Source organism: Pterocles gutturalis, unplaced genomic scaffold, assembly GCF_000699245.1.
Source record: "Pterocles gutturalis isolate BGI_N339 unplaced genomic scaffold, ASM69924v1 scaffold45241, whole genome shotgun sequence".
Lineage (NCBI taxonomy): Eukaryota > Metazoa > Chordata > Aves > Pterocliformes > Pteroclidae > Pterocles > Pterocles gutturalis.
Window position 1 is genome coordinate 1 of NW_010099438.1, and position 20,241 is coordinate 20,241.

At 45.6% G+C, this 20,241-nt stretch overlaps 2 protein-coding genes across 2 annotated transcripts; one reads left to right on the forward strand and one right to left on the reverse strand.

Moving 5' to 3' along the window:
• Positions 1 to 600: 600 nt before the first annotated feature.
• LOC104457902 (phytanoyl-CoA dioxygenase, peroxisomal-like) lies at positions 601 to 5,624 on the forward strand (the record flags this gene model as incomplete). Its single annotated transcript, XM_010076273.1, has 4 exons — positions 601 to 782; positions 1,550 to 1,699; positions 2,942 to 3,073; positions 5,571 to 5,624. Coding segments are annotated over 4 exons (518 nt in total), but the record flags the coding sequence as incomplete, so codon positions are not given.
• A 9,959-nt stretch (positions 5,625 to 15,583) lies between these two features.
• LOC104463809 (protein MCM10 homolog) lies at positions 15,584 to 19,324 on the reverse strand (the record flags this gene model as incomplete). The annotated part of the gene is made up of 6 exons (XM_010076284.1): positions 15,584 to 15,845; positions 16,197 to 16,239; positions 16,453 to 16,598; positions 17,354 to 17,467; positions 18,353 to 18,471; positions 19,165 to 19,324. Coding segments are annotated over 6 exons (666 nt in total), but the record flags the coding sequence as incomplete, so codon positions are not given.
• Between the last annotated feature and the right edge of the window lie 917 nt (positions 19,325 to 20,241).

Below are 20,241 nucleotides of genomic sequence, written 5' to 3' on the forward strand. Positions count from 1 at the left end.
CTAACATTCTGTGATTCTGTGATTCCATTTCTGTAGGGGGAGAAGAAGTAGTGAACAAAACTTCAGAGATACTTATTTTTGCTTAGATTTAATGGAAAAAAAGCCTCTAGGACAAAGGCTAGTAGAGTGCTGGGTAGACTGTCTGGGGAGGATGCAGTCCATAAACTGAGATTTTTTTTTTTTTTAAAGAATGCTAAATAAAGATTTTAAATAAAATAACATCACGCTGGTTAAAGTTCACAACACCAGAGAGCAGCAAAATGAATGTTGAAAACTTGGCAGGGGGTTGTTGGTAGTGAAGGCCAGCAGGAGTCTTCTGAGGGATCGCACAGCCGGACAGCCTCCTGGCGTTCCCTGTGTCCCCGTGTGTTCCTGACCCAAGAGCCACCACTGTGCTCCTGGCCTGTCTTGGGATGAGGTGAAAGATAACCCATTTGGCTTCCAGGTCAGCGGTGGGCTGGAGCAGACACTGAGTACTCAACGTCTCTCCAGGGGCAAGCAGCAGCTTCTTAGGACGTTACATCAAATGCAACAGTTTAACAGGAAGGAAAAGGCTGTGTCATGTTTGATGAGGTTGAAGGTTTTGAACCTGTGTTGCAGATAAACAGACTTTTCTCCACCCCATGCATCAGGACTTGCACTATTTCCCCTTCCGCCCTGCGGACCACATCGTGTGCTCCTGGACCGCCATGGAGAGGGCCGACCAGGACAACGGCTGCCTGGTCGTGCAGCCAGGGACGCACAAGATCCCCCTGCAGCCTCACGGCTATCCAAACTGGGAGGTAGAGTGTCATGGGGGTGCTTGGGAGGGGCGTGCGTGGGGGGGCCGCATTTTGGCTGGGGAGAGCTCACCGTGGAGGGATGATGCACAGGGCAAAGCTGAGGTTTTCAGTGATGCGTTTCTGTTTATGCAAAAACCAACCTCTTGCTTCAGGAGAGTTGCTTGGTTGGCCTCACTCCATGTAACCTGGGTAGATCTGCCTTTGTTCCCACCTTCACCTAGAAATTGTCCAGCATGTCATGGAATAACGGCATAAACACATGCAGCTGTTTTCCACTGCCCTTGCCAAATCTGAGGACTCTTTCTCCTCCTGTGAATTTGTTTGGAGAGCACGTATACTGTCCCAAAGAGGAGAAATTGGACAGTAAACAACTGGATACAATTAAATAACAAGTTTATTTATCTTCCTCTTAAGAACGGGTGTTTCCTGGCCTGGCTTGGTGTTGGTGATGGTTATACTGGGAGAAGGCTGGACCCCAGCAGTGGCATCAGGCCGCACTTGTGGGATTCCACAGTGCTCTTCTCTGTTCTCTCCAGCTGAGAAATGTTCTTAATCCAGAATCAGAAAATAGAAAAAGTATTATTTTGCTGTACCTCAGGCTTGAAGTAGGACGACTTGTAGGCAAGTGGGCAGGCTCTTAGTTGGGCATAGTGAATACACTGCCCAGGGGAAACCAGATGAGTAGCTGTCCATGCTGTCCCTCACACTGAGAATTGGCACTTGCTCTAATTTAATCCGAGTTATTTCAACTCAGTCTTTTTTCCTAGGGTAAAACCAACAAACTTTTCCATGGGCTGCTTGATGAGGATGAGAAGACTCCCAGGGTTCACCTTGTCATGGAGAAGGGAGACACGGTGTTCTTCCATCCCCTGCTCATTCATGGATCTGGGATAAATAAGACATCGGGTTTCCGAAAGGTAGGAAAGGATCTCTTGATATAGCTTTTGATATTTTTGATTTTTTAAAAAACTGATCAAACTATCCTCCCCCTCTTCCAAGACTATGAATATGTGGATGAAATTTTTAATGAGTTTTTAGCTTCCTAATATATCTTCACATTCTTTTTTATTTGTAAACATCTCTGTCTTTTGGGAGAAGATGATGCTGTGGGGCTGCTTGAGAAAAACAGTAGGAGTAGAAATTAGATGTTCAATCTGTGTTTGAAGCCTGGCTGGGCTGTACTTGCTTTTTCAATAGCTCCATTTCAGCTGTCCCAAATATCAGGAGCTTCTCTAACTTGCTTCCTCCTGCCTTCTTGGTATCTCACCTCTGGATAGCAGGAGCCTTCGTGATCTATATATCTATATATATAGATATCTATCTATATATATCTATATCTAATATCTATATGATAACATGACCCATTTATCTATTAAAGATTTGATTGTGCATCTTCTATTTGTTTTGCCTCATGATATTTAACTGAAACAGGCAAAAGTACCTCCTTTGGAAGCCTGACCCTTTCTCAGAAGTGGATTCATTCAGGCACGTAAGGGAACTGTAGCCTCTAGGGCAGCCACTAGTAGCAATGCAGGTATTTCCCCTCGTGGATTGCAATACAGGCTGCTCTGATTTTATTTTGTCTGCCTTTGGGTAAATCAGTGAGTATTCTGGAGCTCTCTGAGCCAGATTATGGTCCAGCACCCTTTGAGATCTGACATGATCTCGCTTGCAGCTGGCATAGCTCATGGAATGAGAGAAGAGCTTTTTTCTGGTGGGGCATTTCTGTTTTATTTCCTCTAGACTCTGCTTAAGCAAGAACTGATTACAACATCAGGGGGTTGATGTGACTGGGTGCGGAAAGTAAGAACCCTTACAGAACACACAGGTCTGCTCCAACCCTGACTTTCCCTGTTCCTGCTCTAGTTGCTGATACTCTGAGATCAAATAGTACAGTTCATGCTGGGGGAGTGTTTGGGAGAGGAGAGAAGGGAAGGAAGAAGAGCACATCAGCAAGCAAGAGTGTTTCTCCAGCAAGGTTATTTCTCCAAGGTGATGCTCTCAGGAGAGCAGGAGTGCTGGGAAAGGAGGAAGGAATTTACTGACATGATCTGTAAGGAAGGGGTGGGGTGTACACAATCAGGGATGCACGAGGTTTTTTTTCCACCAGTCATTTGTAATCGATGTGGTAGTGAGTGATGCCCAATTTCCTCACACAGAGTATAAGCTGTCACTTTGCCAGCTCAGAGTGCTACTACATAGACGTCAAGAACACAACTCAAGAGAACCTGGAGAAAGAACTGGTAGAAATGGTTCACAAGAAATACAACGCGACTTCTGTGGAACTCAGGGTAAGGCTTGGCTACGTGCCCATTGTTACAATCGAAATCAGTTCCTTTCCCAAGTCTCTCTCGTGTGACAGATTTGTGCTTTTTGCTGTGCTCAGTCTGGCAGATCGAGCTGTGCCAAGCAGAGGTGCTTGGCGGAATAAAAGACCTGATGTTCAGAGAATGACCAGCAGGCTTTTTGGGATCTTTTTTCTCATAAGGCTGCTTCTTGCTATGCTGGAGACATGGCCTTGCTTTTTGGGCAGCCCCTTCACATCCCTTTAGCTGTGGAAGTTCCTCCTCTACCTCTTCTTGGCAAAATGGGTTTTGTGAGGATGCCCTGATCCCTTCCAGTGACAGCTGAGCCAGTGCAGAGTAGATCAGCATTTTATGCGACTGATGTAGCACAGGTGAGGAGGGGCTGTGGACTCCACTGTCGTAATGGCTGAGCTCTGAGGCTGCTCACATGCACTTCTTACGCCATCCAAGGGGGTCTAGACTTCACTCCACTGGGTAGCAGGGGTCAGGCTAACATGGCAAGGCAGGAATAGGGTGAAGTCTATGCAAGCTTTGCCCTTCACTGCATCTCCTGGTTCACGGTTTGTTGTGGGGAGTGTGTCTGAACCAGAGCTCTTTGCAGTTATGTTTGGACTGCATGATGTAAATAGGAAGATGTCGTCGTCGTCGTCTCTTGTCCTGAAGTCGCAAGTATAAGGAGGTGCAATAAATTCAGTGCTTGTCCACAGTTTATGTATCCACAGTTCTTACAGTTTCCCCTCCTAATGGCATCTTCCTTTTAAACAAGTAGCTGTATCTGACTGCAAGAGTAGACTGAATTTTTTTGGTTAAATATAAACCCCACATCAGTTGTTTAGACCTGAGGCTACATGTCATGGTTTAACGTGGCACTAAGCCCCACACAGCTGCGTGCTTACTTCCCCCTGGTGGGGTGGGGGAGAGAATTGCAAGAGTAGAAGTGAGGAGTGAGTTGAGATAAAGACAGTTTAATAGGTAAAGCAAAAGCCACGTGCACAAGCAAAGCAAAACAAGGAATTCCTTCACTGCTTCCCATGGGCAGGCAGGTGTTCAGCCATCTCCAGGACAGCAGGGCTCCATCACGTGTAACAGTCACTTGTTAAGACAAACACCATCACTCCAAACATCCCACCCTTCCTTCTTCTTCCCCCAGCTTTACATGCTGAGCATGACGCCATATAGTATGGCATATCTCTTTGGTCAGTTGGGGTCAGCTATCCCAGCTGTGTCCCCTCCCAGCTCCTTGTGCACCCCCAGCCCACTCGCAGTTGGGGTGGATAAGAAGTGGAAAAGGCCTTGGCTCTGTGTGAGCACTGCTCAGGGATAGCAAAAACATCCCTGTGTTATCAGCACTGTTCCCAGCAAAATTCCAAAACAGAGCCTGGTACTGGCCACTGTGAAGACAGTTAACTCTATCCCAGCCAAAACCAGCACACCACAGCAGGTATGTCAGCAGCAACATACATCTGCCTCAAAAAATAATTTTAAAAAAGGGAGTAATGGACTCTTGCTGAATAACTGAAACCATTGTGTAAAATAAAAAGCAAATCTAAATTCTGCAAGGATTCAGCCACTGTAATAATAATAAACCTTGTTATCGGAGTGTAAATGTTCAGAATTTCTTAATCTGCAGCAGTTCCCAAACCTGTGCACAGCCAGTATCAAGGCAGTAAAATCTAGATGCAATTTTCTCTTAAAATTTACATATTTTACAGATACTACAATATTTAGGGCATTCTGGAGCAGAGGACTTTCTTTTTCACTCTTTTTTAAGAGTAAGCTCATGAGCATCACACACATGAGACAGATCATAACAACTCACTGCCCAGGTCTTATATTTCGCCTTCACAAGACTAGTGGTAAGAGCGAAGTAATCCTCATGCAGGGAAACCGAGGTAGGACTTTGCCAAGACTTGCCTCCGTGAAGCAAACAGCGATGGTCTTCTCTGCTTTACAGTCTGCAGCAATGCCTGGCACCTGGTTTCTGGCTAAGGGCTTGTATTCGTATCCGTTATTTCCTGCTGGCTTCTGCTGCACAAGGAATATCACTTGTTCACGGGCAGCAGTATGCAAAGTGGAGTCAGTTGGTGAAGTTTTTTTGGTCACCCAAAGGTGCACAAGGGAGGCATTGTGTGCACAAGCAGGAAAAAGTGACTTCTTCAAGGGTAATATTCTCTGTGCCGCTCATCTTTCCTCTTCTGCTGCCTTCCAGAACTGAGCCATGGGCATCTTGCCATCCCTGTAACACCTGCACACAACCTGTCTCCTGTGGGTGGAGGCTGCACCCCTTCCTTAGTGTGGGCTGTATTTTTGTTCTTCATATTTAGGATTTGAAATTATATTCAGTAAATGTCATGGTATGTTTTTATGGGTAGTTAGTTAAGCTGAGAATTCTACATCTATTTCCATCTCTGTAAACTGGAATCCTGGTTACTGGTTTTGCTGGCCCTTAGGGTTTTTCCTTTGTCTTGTTTTTGTTTTGAAGGATATTTGGAACTTCCGAGCACGGCTTGTGCGAGGGGAAAGAATTAACCTGTAGAACAACCTCTGAAGAGCAGGATGGAAAACACGTGCCTGAGAATGAGCTTCTCCAATCGGAGAGTGCAGCCCCTCCCTCGGCAGTCAGAACTGTGTGTGCTTTGTTGACCTCTGTAATGGTAACTTAGCCAAATGCTGCATCAAAAATAATTTTGTGCTAATAGAAAATAATTGCACTGAGGCTGAACAGCTGATGTACGGTAGAGAAAACCCAGCCTAGAAAAGCAGAGATTTGCTGTGGCTATCTTAGGCAATTGAAGAATTAAGGTCTTGAAGGATTGCCTTGATTTTTTTGATGTTTTCATTCATGCTTTTGAAAACTGTCTCACATGGTGTACCTTTGGAATTATGCTATACTAAGACAAGATTTTATGCAAGGGTACGTATGTTTTTTAATGTTTCCAACTTCCTTTTCTATGCAAAGGAGATAAAATGAATCAGAGTTTCACACAAGCCCTCAGTATGAGCTCACATGGGAAGTCATTAGTACAGATTATGAAGATGGTGATATTGGTAAGAGCAGAATCCTTGGTGTCAGGAACTGGTTAAAGGGAAAGCAGCAATCACTCGGGTACAAAGGTGGGATTCATGGGCTGGAATATGATCACTAGTAGAGCTCCTTGAACACAGTCTGGCACGGCATGGTATCTCACTGAGCAGCACTGGCACAAGTGATATGTGGGGCTGACAGGGTTGGGAACTACAGGCCAGCAATGCAGCCTTCTGTTGGCCTTGCACAACCGACCTGAGGCTGTGTGAAACAAGGGAGTCCTCCTTCGAGTCTGGTGGCTCTGGGAAAAGGCGCCTTTTGGTGCTTCCAGGTTGGGGAGGTGGTTGGATGCTCCCCAGGATGCACCTGTGGCAGGGTGGAACGATGTGCACTGACAATCCTCTCGCCTTTCACAATGTTTTTCCTTGCTTTCTGAAAGATTCTGTTACTTTCAGAATATATTTTTTGAAATACAGACTGAATCAGAGCAAAACTGTGTTTGAGGGCTGTGTTGTATTATTTCTTCCACTCAGAAATTCTGGCAGTGGGTGCGTTGTTGAATACCCCTGTGCAATCCATCAGTCCTCAGCTCTTTTCCACTCCAACCTTCCACCCAAAAAAGGTGCCAAAACAGCACCAAAGGCTGCACTGACAGGCTTTCACAGCTCCTTCTGCTCTGTTATCATGTGGCTCAGGATCCTAACTCGGTTGAGACAGGAGGTCAGGTCCTGTCCTTGCCCCATAAGGCTCAAACTCTTCTGCCCCGGGGGACTGCCTAGACAAGCGTCTGCAAGCCAAAGATGGTGCAGTCCTTTCATGCATGAGAACACAATGCAGAGGGTGGTTTTGTGCTTATTCCTCTTCCTGCAGCATCTATAGGTTTTCTTAGTTTGCGTGCTTTTTAATCAAGGTGATGTTTGATCACAGTTACTGCATTGATCCTAAACCGTTCATGGTGGGGTGAGGTGTCTGGGCTGTGATTCCCACCTGGAGACAAGATGTATCCTCTGGTTTGACCATGACAGCAGGAAGTCTGATGAGGGGGAGACTTTATCACAGACCCCCAGCCCTGCTCAGTGGGTGATTTTTAGTATCCTCCTTCCTGCATCTCTTCCCAAGTCCTCTATATAACCCTAGCACTGATCCTGCTCTTGTGGAGATGTGCCATGATGCCTCTCCAGACCTGGACCTACTCGGCCTGGTCTTTGCTTGCTGCATGGGTCCAAGTGAATAATTTCCAGTGAGTTGGAGGCTCCTCTGTTGACTTTGCTGAGCTCTGGCTCACAGCCTAGCTGGTGCTCTCCTTGGGATTTTTCTGAGAACTTAGTATCCCATCTGGTACACGACACGGGATTCATGGAGGGACTTTACTGTCTGGTGTTACTGGTGTAGCTGAGTTGACTGCAGAGGGAGCTGTGACCACAGAGAAGAGCTACAGCTGTCCATCAGATTCCCAGAGTTTCCAGACTGCGAATTTCTCTTATTACGGCTGGGAGAGAGAAGGAAAAGAAGAACTTTAGCTTTGTTTTTAAAAATTTACGCATCTCTGCCTATGGATTTAGGCTTAAATTACCTCTCCCAGAAGAACAAACCCATCAAAGACCTTGCAGAGCATCTAAACTCAGTAGTCCCACCTGAGGAGAGACACATGTCCTTACTCCTTCCTACAACAGCAGGTTGAGGATACTCCAGAGGCTGAGGAGGACTAAGTTTAGGAAAGCTCTCCTTGATTGTGTGCAAGGCCAGCTCAGATGCATCTGAGCAATGCCAAGGAGTCTGATCCTTTCCCCCTAAAATAACCCTGGGCAGAGCCAGATCCAGCAGGGCTCCCTGGGTCCTTCCCAGCAAAGCCACGGGTGCAGGACCTGTCTCTGGGAGAGTGAGGATCTACAAGCACTTCCTCACGGGATCGTTGAACAAGGGCTGGAGTCCAGAGGATGCTTCATCAGTTCATGTAAATGTGACCTCCTGCGAGAGAGATCTACCTGGTGAGTACTTTCTGTTCCCACCCATCCCAGCCAGCAGAGATTCTGCAATCCCAGTTTTCCAAAGCATATGCCCCATGAGTGGAAATTCACAACTAGAAATTCATCTCAGGCTCCAGCACTTCACTTCTGGGTAAAAAACAAAACCACACCCATATGTCTCTTAGGGTTTGGTTTCCTGGCAGCAGTAGAGCTGATTCAGGCATGTCAGGTGAGTAACTGTAGAGAGAGCTGCGGTCACAGGAGAGCTGCAAGGTGTATCAGCCTTCAGGTCCAAACTCCCTCTTCTTTGAATTACCACCACAGCAGTGGGAAGGGGAGGAGGAGAGGAAAAGCAATAATTAACCAAGTCACCTGCTGCCCAAACTTAATTTTTTTTCCAGGAGGAGACCGCCTAGTAGGCCCATGAAGAACCCAAGTGCTCTTCCCAGACACACTGCCCATCCCTCAATGATTTTTGCAGTCCCAAATTATAAAGATATTTCCATCAGAAAGGGGATTTTTTTTTTTTTTTTTTGCTATCCTGTGAAAAGCTCATGCCATAAAAAGGAACAGCCCTGCCAAGAGGGCACAGGTCTTAGGAGGAGCAGCTGAGGGAGCTGGGGTTATTTAATCTACAGAAGAGGAGGCTGAGAGGAGACCTTTTCACTCCCTACAGCTACCTGAAAGGAGGTTGTAGTGAGGTGGGTGCTGGCCTCTTCTCTAAAGTAACAAGTGATGGGACAAGAGGAAAGGGCCTCAAGTTGTGCCAGGGGAGGTTTAGGCTAGATATTTGAAAAAACTTCTTCACTGAAAGAGTGATCAGGCATTGGAACAGGCTGCCCAGGGAAGTGGTGGAGTCACCATCCCCGGAGGTGTTCAAGAAACGTGTAGATGTGGTGCTTAGGGACATGGTTTAGTGAGTTAGGTGGTGTGGGTTTGACGGTTGGACTTGATGATCCTTGAGGTCTTTTCCAACCTTAATGCGTCTATAATATTTAGAACCATGTTCAGCCTGTGGCCTCCACCGTTTTTGGAGTCAGAAGAGACAGAAGGAAAGCTGACCCTAGTTCAGAATGAGGACATGCTGCATTCAATCCACTCCTGGTCCTTGAAGCAAGAGCCATACCTCCACCTTCCTTCCCAGAGCCCGTGCCTTGACCCATGGGCTGTGAAGTTGGCATGTTGGGATGTGCTTAAAAATTATACGTTCAATGTACACTGTCTTTAGCAGTGCACTCAGTACTTTCATCAGCCTACATTAACTCCATGAGATGTACTCGAGAGGAGATAAATATTAAGATTGAATATAGATCCATAATAGACCTGCATCACAGTTCAGAAAATTATTTTTGACATCTTTGCACATGTCCCCTGTTGCCGTTGAACCACAGAGCCTCACCACTTCTGCAAAGTGGCCTTCAGCCTTACCCTGTCACAGCTCAGACAAGCTTATGTCATTAGTGTGACAGTCAGTTCATCCTCACTTTTCCCTCAAGCTCTACACTGGGAAGCAGATGCTGCTGAAAGGTGGGGTTTGTTCTGCTGTAATTTGCTCTCCCTTCATCTTTCCCCGCTCACATGCATTGAAAACAAGTGCTTCCTGGAGCTTGGTAAAAGACAATACAATTTAGGTGCTATTTTCCAGACTAACAGTTCAGAAACGTTAAATTTTGTCTAACTCCTGACCTTGCTGACAGTGGTTGCACGCTCAGTGCTTTGATATGAAGGCCCTTGAATAGGTGCCAAAGGAAGGATTTTGAATCCTGCCTTTGGTTTCTAGGGCTGCAGATCAAAAACTTACTTCTTACAGGAGAAATGGGGGGGCAAGGAAGTTTAATTAAGTACATTACAGGTTTTTTTTCAAAGTTGGTTTGGCTCTTCATAAGCTTTTGCAGTTCAGCAGAGCTGAGACCTGAGCTGTTTCCTATTCTAAGGTGCCCAGCTTCGGCACAGGCACAGAGTACCTCAAGTTATCAAAGCACTCAGTTTGTTCATGCCCTTCCCAATAGCAGAGCAGCTGGGGACCCAAGAGACATGTCTAGGGTCTCACTCTGCCATAGAGTGAGATTTAAACTAGTTTGGCCTCAGAATTGAGTGCCAGCAAGGAGCATGCTTAGAGACAGTACTTCACCTGCAGCTTTGGAGCAGCTTCTTGGCACGTGTTACCATAAGTCACATGATGTTCCCCAGGACAATTCTATGTCACATCTAAAGTGCATAAAGAATCTTTTCAGTGCAACCACCTGCATTCCCTGTGTTTCAGGTAACCTGAGATCTGTGGTCCCCTTCTACCTGCAGGATCACTAGCAAACCCAAGGGCTAGCGGAGGGCGACCAGACCATAGCACAGCTCAGGGTTCATTCCTCCAACACTTCCCCAGGCCAGTTTGGGCTGGAGGGCAGAGGTTTTGCCAGCTCCCTCTATGTCCATAGGCCTTGTTTGCATTTCTGGCCTTGATGATTACTCGAATTCACAAGTGGTCTGTAGTGTATTGACCCCATTGACCCCTCTTGTGGTTTTGATTACATGATGGTAGTATCGGGTATGGCCTTTCTTTTTCTTAAAGATTCAATTTCAGAAATTCTCTGGTTCACACAAAGATTTCAGGAATTAGAGAAAAATGGTAAACAGAAATCTTCCCACCTCAGTGTTTCTAAATACTGAAGCCTGAAAAAATAGGACCCTCACGGAAAAAAAAAACCAAAAGTGGAAAAGGGGATCTGAAAGCTTCAAAAACACAAGAAGGAAACAAATAAAAATTCCATTTCAGTGTAGTTTTAGCCCTTATGATTCTTTAAGCCAGTTTCATTGATGTGATGAGGTCCATTCATAATTTTCAGCACTTTGTATTGACAAAGCTGCTGCTGACCAACTTTTTGTTAATAAAGTTAAATTTTTAAATTTTATATTTTTAAATTTTAAGTTTTAAATTTTGTTAAATGCCCTCTCATACCTAGGCTTGTGGTTTGGCTTGGGAGGTTTCCAGATGTTCAGCTTTGGTCTTCATCAATTGTTTCTTTTGCTGCATGAAAAAGGAGATTTTCTCAAAGTGTTATTCCATCCTTAACCTCAAAATTGAAGGAAAATTCAGCCTAACCTTTCCAAGAAATTTTCCAGGCTGATAGCTGGAATGGAGCTCTCAACTTGAAAAACAACTTGTCCAAAGCAGCAATGGCAAAAAAAAGTGCACCAGAAAGCACTTACTGCTGCTCTTCCTAAGCAACTTCTAGGCTGAGACCCCACAATCAACTGCAGTCTTTCTCTTAGGAGCAGAGCAGCAGTTTCAAGGATGAAAGAGCACAGAGATTTTGGGAGGGATTTACATAACTCACCAAATCTAACCAGGATGTTCAAATACTTTATCACCAGGATCTCCATGGGCCTGAATTAAAGCAGACTGACCACATTAGGCAGGTTTAACACACAAGGCATACAAGTCTTAGCATGTGCTAGCAAGTAACTGAGGCTTTAATTTAGGAAAGTAATTAAGACCCCATGCAATTACTTCCTGTGGCGCATGCTGTGCTGCTGGCGTACAGGATGGGCTCAGATACAGGAGCACCAAGTGCCGTGATTTGTTCATGATGGGCTCCCATCCAGCCCTTGACCTCCTCTAAGCCTCCCTGTTTACTCCAGCTCTGCAAGGGAAGGAGGAACATGCTAATTTTACGCTCATTCATGTTCAGTGTCACGTGTTCTCTCCTAAAAGCAGCACAGCCAAAAAGTGCTGAGTTATCCGGCGTTACAACACAGGCGCTCGCTTGGTGAGCACTCCCTGTTAGGATGGCAGCGTGCACCAAGGTCGCTTATTTTCACGTTTGCACATACGTCCTGTCCCCTGTGCCTTTCCCAGCCTCTATCTGTGCCTGGATAAGCAGTCCAAGCATGTCTGTCCTCCAGTCCTTAGCTGCTGTGGGGAGAAAGAGGGAGCAATTACCTTTTCCTATGCAAAATATTCCCTCTCCTTGCTCTGGTTGCTCCTTGTCTGTGCAAGCAGTGTGGGTACCTCGATACCAGAGCTGCTCCTCTCTTGGTTCTAAGTCTGTGAAGAAAGAACAGAAAAATACAATATAAGCAGCTGTGCTGGAGAGAAAGCTGCATGACATGTTGATACAGCAACAGGTCTGGCTGCCTGTGCCAAGCGCTGTCACACAGTCAACAAAAGGCGTAAGCAAACACCAGGCCAGGTAGAAAAGTCTGGAAGAAATCAGACAGCAAGGTACAGAGTTAATACTGAAAATAAGTGTCCTGGAGAAGCCATGTCCCCAGAGACACTAGGGATTTCCCTTCCCTCTGTATTTGCACATCACTCTAAAAGTCAGGTTTTGAATTTTTGTCTAAGGGATGTGGACAAAGGTTATTTTGCCATTTTTGAGTCACTGTTAGTCATATAAACACAAAAGAGCACTGATTGCCCAGGCTGTTTTTTCAGCCAGCAGTGGAGGACCCCAGCTGCACCTTGAGGCTCTCCAGCATGGGCATCGCAGCGCTGTTTTCAGGACAACATGAAACAGGATCTGTAACACGGCTTTGCACAGGACATCAGAATGAAAGAACAGGATAAAAGTTTCGCCAGCACACTTGTCCCACATATACTTAATTTTGGGAGGGGAAAAGCCAGGCAGCAACTGGGTTTGGAAAAACAAAATTATGTGAAATGGCTGAGTCCAGCTTGCCAGGGGAGCTGCATGTAGTGGCCCAGGAGACCACTGCACGGGCTCTGCCATGAAAAACTGATGGGCAAAAAGGAAGACCCTTTAGTAGTGTATTTATTGTGAAAGGGTATTTAGGTTTCATTAAGCTGATTTTACTTGAGAGTTAATAAACCTGAACTGATTAGTGCAGAGGGAGTAAATGCTAAAGGTTTCATATTTCCTCAATGTTTGTAAAATCCAAGGAAAGATAATTTGTGGCAGCACGGTGAGGAGCTCTAAATTAACATTTCCCCAATAGCTGAGGAAAGGCAGGATGCTCAAGAGATCTAAAAAACAAACCTGCTTTCAAAGGAGGTTATTAAGAGAGAAGCTGAATATCTTCCTGCCCATTTTCACACATACACAGGGCACTTTGTAGCTGGAGAAACAATCTTGCGGACAGATTAACATTTCCTGGCTGGGGAAAGGACTGACTTACAGTTTACTACTCTGCAAATCTTAATAGTGACTCTGAGAACAGACATTCAGTGTTACATTTCCAGTGCAGTTTTACTTAACAATTTAGGGGACAAGGCAGCTTCAGCAACACCGCTGCCTTGATTCACCAGCCATGCTAACAGCAGTGGCAGAGGTTTCTGCAATGGTAGTCCAGTTTAATGCCTTACGCCAACTGGTAGTGTTAGGGCAGACCCACACCCTTCCACCTACCTGCTGGCTGCTCTTTTGCTAACACAGCCTGGCATGCAGTCACACTTCTTCATTGTGAGATTCAAGGTCTTCTGTATCACGTTCTCAAAACTGGGGCAGCTTCAGTGACAGTGTAGATCCAGCTGGGCTTGTCAGGTCATGCGTGAGCTGCCTCTTATGGGTTTCTGCCTCTGCTCTTGCTCCCAAGTGTTGGTAGAAATGTATCCGCTCGGGGCAAACCGGAGATGCCACAGGCTGCTCTGGCAGGGTGCTGGAGCTGTGCACTCACGCAGCAGCGTGCCCCAGCAGGTAGCTCCCCTCCTGCCTGCTTCTGCTGGGCTGAAGCCATCTCTGGCACAAGAAGAGTATCTCCAAAAATAGATGGAGGCACGTAAAATCCATTACATCAATCTCCCCCCCCTCTGTTTACTGTTGGGGTTTAAGCACAGCACGGGGCCTTTATTTCCTTGTCTTATTTTTGCATACAAGTCACACCCTGACTCCCAAGGAGGCACATACCTTTCCTGTAGGATGTGTATATCACAGGCCTGGGGGCACTTCTGAAGATAAAGCATTACCCCACCTTCGACAGTTTAATTGCTGGAGAAATCTCCTTTCCATTGGCCAAACTGGAAAAAGCCTGAAGCTTTCCATGTGCTGGCTGAAGGCTGATACTGATGTGGAATTTCATGTTGGTTTTATGGCCTCCAGGTGACAAACTCCTGCTGGTCTGAATGAGAAAACTGTGTGGCACTCAGAGTTAGGGACCACAAACCAGTTCCTTTTGGTGATTCAGCACTGAGCTCTCAGAAAAATTAAGATGTTGAGCAACTCTTCCTCAGAGAAATGATACCATGCAAACCCAGGGAGCATTTTATTGAGCACTGTGTTTATTCTGAATGAGGAATCAACACGAGACATTGCCAAGCAATGTCACAGTTACATATTTACAGTCACCTACCAGTGACACCCCACCCATCAAATGCTATTGACATGAGACTGAAAGGAATGTAAAATGCTGAGCCAAGCTGTCCAGCAGAAGCACCAGCAGGAGATGACAAATAGTGAGGTAAATCTGTTCACCTTCTTCAAATTATTGAATTTTTTCTTCCAGCCCCTGGACAAGCAAACAAAAGAGGTATTGACATGGCCACTGGGACATGTGAGACTGGTGGTGGCAGTTTCACCAAATCACTGAGGTACTAGTGGTTTTAGGTGCTTAAAAAATACCCTGTGATCTTACAGGGCATAAGTGAGGGGCAGCAGAGGGATCAGGTCCAGGAAAAGCTGGCCAAATGCCAGAGCCACCCCTACAGAGATGTGCTTTCAGAAAGACCCTGTTTGATGACAGCCATTCTCAGGAGCCACCACCCCTTGGAGACCTCATCCTGTTTGGTCTGAGACAGCCACTGTCCCCATGCAGCTGTGCCAGCAGCCAAGGTTGATGTGGTGATGACCAGGAAAGAATTCAGGAAAATTTCAAATGCCAAAAAAAGTGTAAAAGCTATTAAACGTAATCACTCAGCTCTTTAAAAGCACTCACCAAATGGTGTCAGATTAATTAAAATGCTTTTCAAACTGGGAGCTGCCGGTTTGTAGCCGTAAAGGTGCTGTAGTGTGGATAGTGCTGGGAAGGCAGCAGGGGCTTTGTGACAGGGAAAGGGCTTTCAGAAGAGCTCCGATATTCTGCAGTGTAAACACTGTTGGGTTGCAATGCCAAAGCCACTGAAGGGTTTTTTTTTAACACATTAGTCAAGGAGACAACTCAGCAACCTTTTGACATCTGTTCTTAAAGGTTAAAAGGGAGTAATTTTGGAGCCAATGAGGACTGCTTTGTGGCTGCCACCCTTTTGCATCCTTTTTCAGCCAACAGCTGAAAAAACCCGACAGGCTGGCATTTATCTGCCACACTATTAACTTCCAAGTGCTTACAGAGTCTCCAGACCTTCCAGTCCATGATGATTTGTCACTTGAAATTCTGGTGAGGTCACTCTACACCAGCCATTCAACATAAACTGTGGGATCCCTAGAGATTTCTTGGTACAACTTCTTCTCTAGATGTCTCTTTTCTAGGTTACATCTTGTAAACAAGTTGTTAGTAAGAAAAAACAGGCATTAATGTGTATTTCACATGCAGCCTTATTCAGTCAATTTTAAAAAAGATCAAAGCTGAATATCCATGCAGTGGCCTCGTGGAAACTTTGTGGATGTCCTCATAAGGAATTGATTACCCTGCTCATTCATCCCTAAAACCAGAATCCTCTTGGCATTCCAGTAAAGAAATGTGTGGTTTAGACACAGAAATCCATCCCTAAGTTGTGAAAAAAATAAATTCCAGGTCACTTAAGACTATTGAGAAATTTTGGCTGTTCCTCCCCTCTTGGTAAAAGTGTTTCTCCACCAATCTTCGGACCTTTTTTCTCCTAGAAGCATGAACCATGAAGAAAAGAAGTTAAATGTGTGGCAAGATGTCTCCCAAACATTTTTTTGACAGAAGTTGTGGTAGGGCTAAATTATCTGATTAAATATTAACAGACACTCTAGGAACTTTGACATTCTGAGTTCTTACAACTTTGGACAAAGCTTCAAGAACAGAAAGCAAGAGAAAGTCCATTAAATCACAGCCTGCAGGTACCTGTATGTCCCTAACAAAATGCAAAGCTGCTTGGTTCTGCTGGGAGCTCCTAAGAGCACTGAGGCAAAGAGTGGGACAAAAGTACCAAGAGAAGCAGCCAGAGTGCTGAGGTGCTCAGAAACTGCTGGCTCACCCTTACCTTTAGCATCCCGTCTCGCTCCCACTTGAAGAGGCCACAGGTACTGAAAGATGAAGATGGCAGGTGAGGACCACTGTGGCTTGTGCTTGCTGCACAGTATGAGGGCGTCTAAAACTCACCCCCCACCTTTCCCACACTGCTTAGCACAAGAGTTAACGTTCCCATTTTAGGTCATGGTTTTGTGACTCCCAAAATATTAGTTGTGAGTGGACAGTAGAAAAGCCCCAGTCACTATTTCACAAGGCTCATTTCTTACCTGCAGGGCTTTTTTGGGAGCCTGTTAAGGGAAATAGCTCGGCTTCCACAAGGACATTTGAAAAATCGCTTGACGGCATCATGCCAGTGGTAGTCATGGTTATCCTGCACACACGTCTCCAGAGGCTTGAAATAGGTGTAATTACACTGTCAGGGAGGAGAAAGAGCTGTGAGCGCTTCACCAGCATGGGAGACTGGCAACAGCTGAACATCCAGCGGAAAGCACCTCTGTCTTCTCCTATCCTGAGGAGCCCACCAGTCTGAGATCATCACCCCAGGCTTTGTACGGCTCATTCTTATACCATCCTCCCCTCTTTGCCACCACCCTGTGGCTCTGCTCATGAGGCACACAGTGGCCCTCTGTGCAGCCCCAAAACACACAGGAAAGGCAACAAGAGGGAAAGTCCAGCAGGGACTGGGAATGGGAAGTATCTCCTCCCTTCCTCTCAGTACATTCAGGACAGTAACAAAGCTCCCTTCCTCTTCCTGATAGTAAAATCACTGGAAATGCAGATAGAGGAATCACCCAGTGTTCTCTTTTCAAGGCACTTGGCTTTTTTTGCCGTGTAATATGGGGAACTGAGGGTCCTGGTACAAAGAACTTCAGGGAAGAAACTGATAAATGTTTTCAGGACACCAACACCCAAGGAAATCGCTGGTGTAAACATGAAGTTGAGATGCTCAGCACATCAATAAAGCCTGCCTTGCCAGTGTCTTAATGTCACTCAGTGCATTGGCTGCTCTCAGCAACAGTCACAAGGACCTAAACTGTCTCTGTTTGATCCCTGCACTGGACTATGGCCAAGAGAGTGACTAATGGGGAGTCTGCCGGATGGTCCAGCATAATTTTGTACAATCCATATCCCACTCTCCTGCTGCCACCTTGGCTCCACTTCACTCACAGTTTTACACGTCACAACTCGACATTTCACTTCTTTGATGCTCCTCATCTTCTCTTCCAATTCTTCTTTTTTCACCAGGGGCTGAAAGTATTGCTCCTGCAGTTCAGCCTCAGCCTGTGGGGGCACACAAAAAGGGTTGTGGGGAGACAAAGTTGGGAGAAACCACTCCATAAACAAACTTAAGGCAAATTACTACCAGGCCTGCCTGAAGCAGACTGCAGTCTGGGAGCCAGAGAAACACCAAATATCTCTTGCTTCAAAAAAAATCCATACATTTCATGTGCTGTGCTTCACCAACACTGAAATGAGTCACCTCTGAGACATATGAGTGGGAGGGTTTAACAACAGCTTGCACTACTGAAATAAAACCTAGAGGGACAGAGCAGGGAGAGGTCAGGTAGGCAGCTGTAATGAATGGAATTGGTTCTTAGACAAAATATTACTCCTCAGAAGACCTTAAAGCAACGAGGACTTCATACCAATACAACATGTCCAAGACAAGAATCATGTGCCACTTCAAGTGCTGTATCCCTGGAAATATGCTCAGCAAAGACCCCAATGAGAGAAACCCAACCTCTTAGCTCTACACAGGGCAACTGCTGGCATCTCACAGGCTCCACAACTTACAGGAGGCCCAGGGGAAGGTGGCAGCTGTCTTTATGTGGCCAAGCTGTCAAGAAATAAGGGACAAAACAGGCAAGTGGCTAATTTTTTTTTAAGGCAGAAGGATTTATTTGATCATCCACTAACTAGGAAACTTCACCGATTCTTCCAAACACAGCAAAAAAAGACAATGGCAACTTGACCTTACCATGGCTAAGGCAATAACGCTGACCTCCGGGCATTGTGCCCTGTGTGCTCAGAGTCCCTGACCCTGCTCGTCAGGACGACTGGGTGCCTGTGACATGTTTGGTACCTACTCCTTGGTGAAATCATCATGAGGAGCCCAGATAGATCCCTAGTTCTGACCCCTCAGTCATGGCTGGATTAAGTCCATACCTCTTTCAGGATATCTGTGTGCTTGGACTTGGCATTCAGGATTTTGTGGAACTCTTCTGACTCCAGATAGGCCAGCTGCTCACGCCGTTTCTTTTCGGCAGGCTCCAGTTCAACTGTATCTAGGGAGATAAAAAGGCTCAGTCCTACAGAGACCAAGTTTAAAACGAGGTTGTAATCTCTAAGCATGATCACTGTGGGAGATTTTTGGAAGTCTCAGGTCTCTCAGGCAGATGTTCAGGTCAAACAACAACCTTTCATAGTTTAGAAGAACATGAAGCCACGTTGAAATATGGCTTCAGGAAAAAAAAAAAAAAAAAGTACTTTTAAAAATAACATTGCATGTTCTGTCAAAGCACTGTACTAGGAATTTTCACATCACTCCCAGGGGAGCAAGCAGGGTTGCCTGCCTGACTGATGGAGAAGCTTTAAAGGGAATTAAGCAATTCATCCAAGATGACACAGTAAATCACCAGTAAAGCAGGCAAACTCAAGTTCCCACAGAAAATTCAGATACCTTCCAAGGTGGGACTATTTCTTGGTTTCCCTTGGTTAAGTCAGCCACGCATTGCAGATGCTCAAGTGCCGGAAGAAAGGGAACAGAGATGAGGACAGGGAGCTACCAGAGATTACATCTCACACTCTCTCCACAGGGTTGGAGATTGTTTAGCCTCTGCAACAAACCCTTTAAGTTCTAAACAGACCTAACTTGGCCTCTCTTTGGTGCAGCAATTAAGTCCTGAACTCAGCAACTAGAGCTCCATTCAGCAGGGCATAAACATATTTTTTCTATTCAAGAAGCTAACATCACATACCATTCTCTTCTTCTGTACCTTGTGGCTGAGCAACATTTTTCTCAACTCTTCCAACAATTTCTAGGACATCATCAACATCAGCTCTTTTCCTCTTGACACTGTTTGGGTCAGTTTTAGCAAGAATCTGGCCTTTTGCTCGTAGTCGGCGTATTGCAGCCAGCTAGAAAACAGGAAAGAGTAGTGAATGTGTAGGTGACCACTCTGGCTCCCATGTTCCTACTTCCAGAAGTAGCAGAGAAAGTCTGTCAAATGGAGGAGACAAGATCCACTGGCCTGAGCATGAACCCAGCCAAAGAGAGGCCCAACAAAATTTCCAGCAGTACTGTACATCTAATTCACCACATCACCCAATCTCTCATGACTTCCCAAACCATAAAATCACTCTTCCAGGGGTGTTACCAGGGTTGATTTCTTTGCAGCTGTGCTTTAACTGCTTCACAAACCAGTAAGTTTGGTGAGGAATCAAATAACTTAAGATTTCCACAGAAACTGGTAATAATATGGAACTAATAGAAAATTGCATACTATTCCTTTCCATGCTCCCAAAATGTTAAGATTCCTTCTTTCTTTCTGGAAAAGTTTATTTGACAAACATGGGAAAGATGCAGTCTGTTGTGGCTAGACACCAAACTTGTCCAAACCCATGGCACAACATAGCAAAACCAGTTTAGTCCCCTGTTGCTTACCTGGCAGATGGAAAACACCCACAATACATGGCACCAGCAATGCCAGAGTACAAATGTGCACAGTTTAGGACTCCAGAGATTTTCAGCACAAATTCCCTGACCCTTCCCAGCACTTAAGAGTTTTCATGCTTGCAAAACAATCAATAGTGACAGGCCTTGCTCTCCTTTCTTCTGTAAAAATCACTTCAGCACCTCCCATCCTGGTCCGGGACCTATCCACAACCTGGTGCTTTAAGATGTCCCAAACCCCCAGAACAGAAGAGCAAAAGAGTTGTCACTGGTGGGACAGAGCTTCTCCGTCCACCTGCATGAACAACAGAGTACAAGGACAGCCAGAGGCAATTTGCCCAAGGGGTGACAGACTACACAGAATCACAGAATCACAGAATGT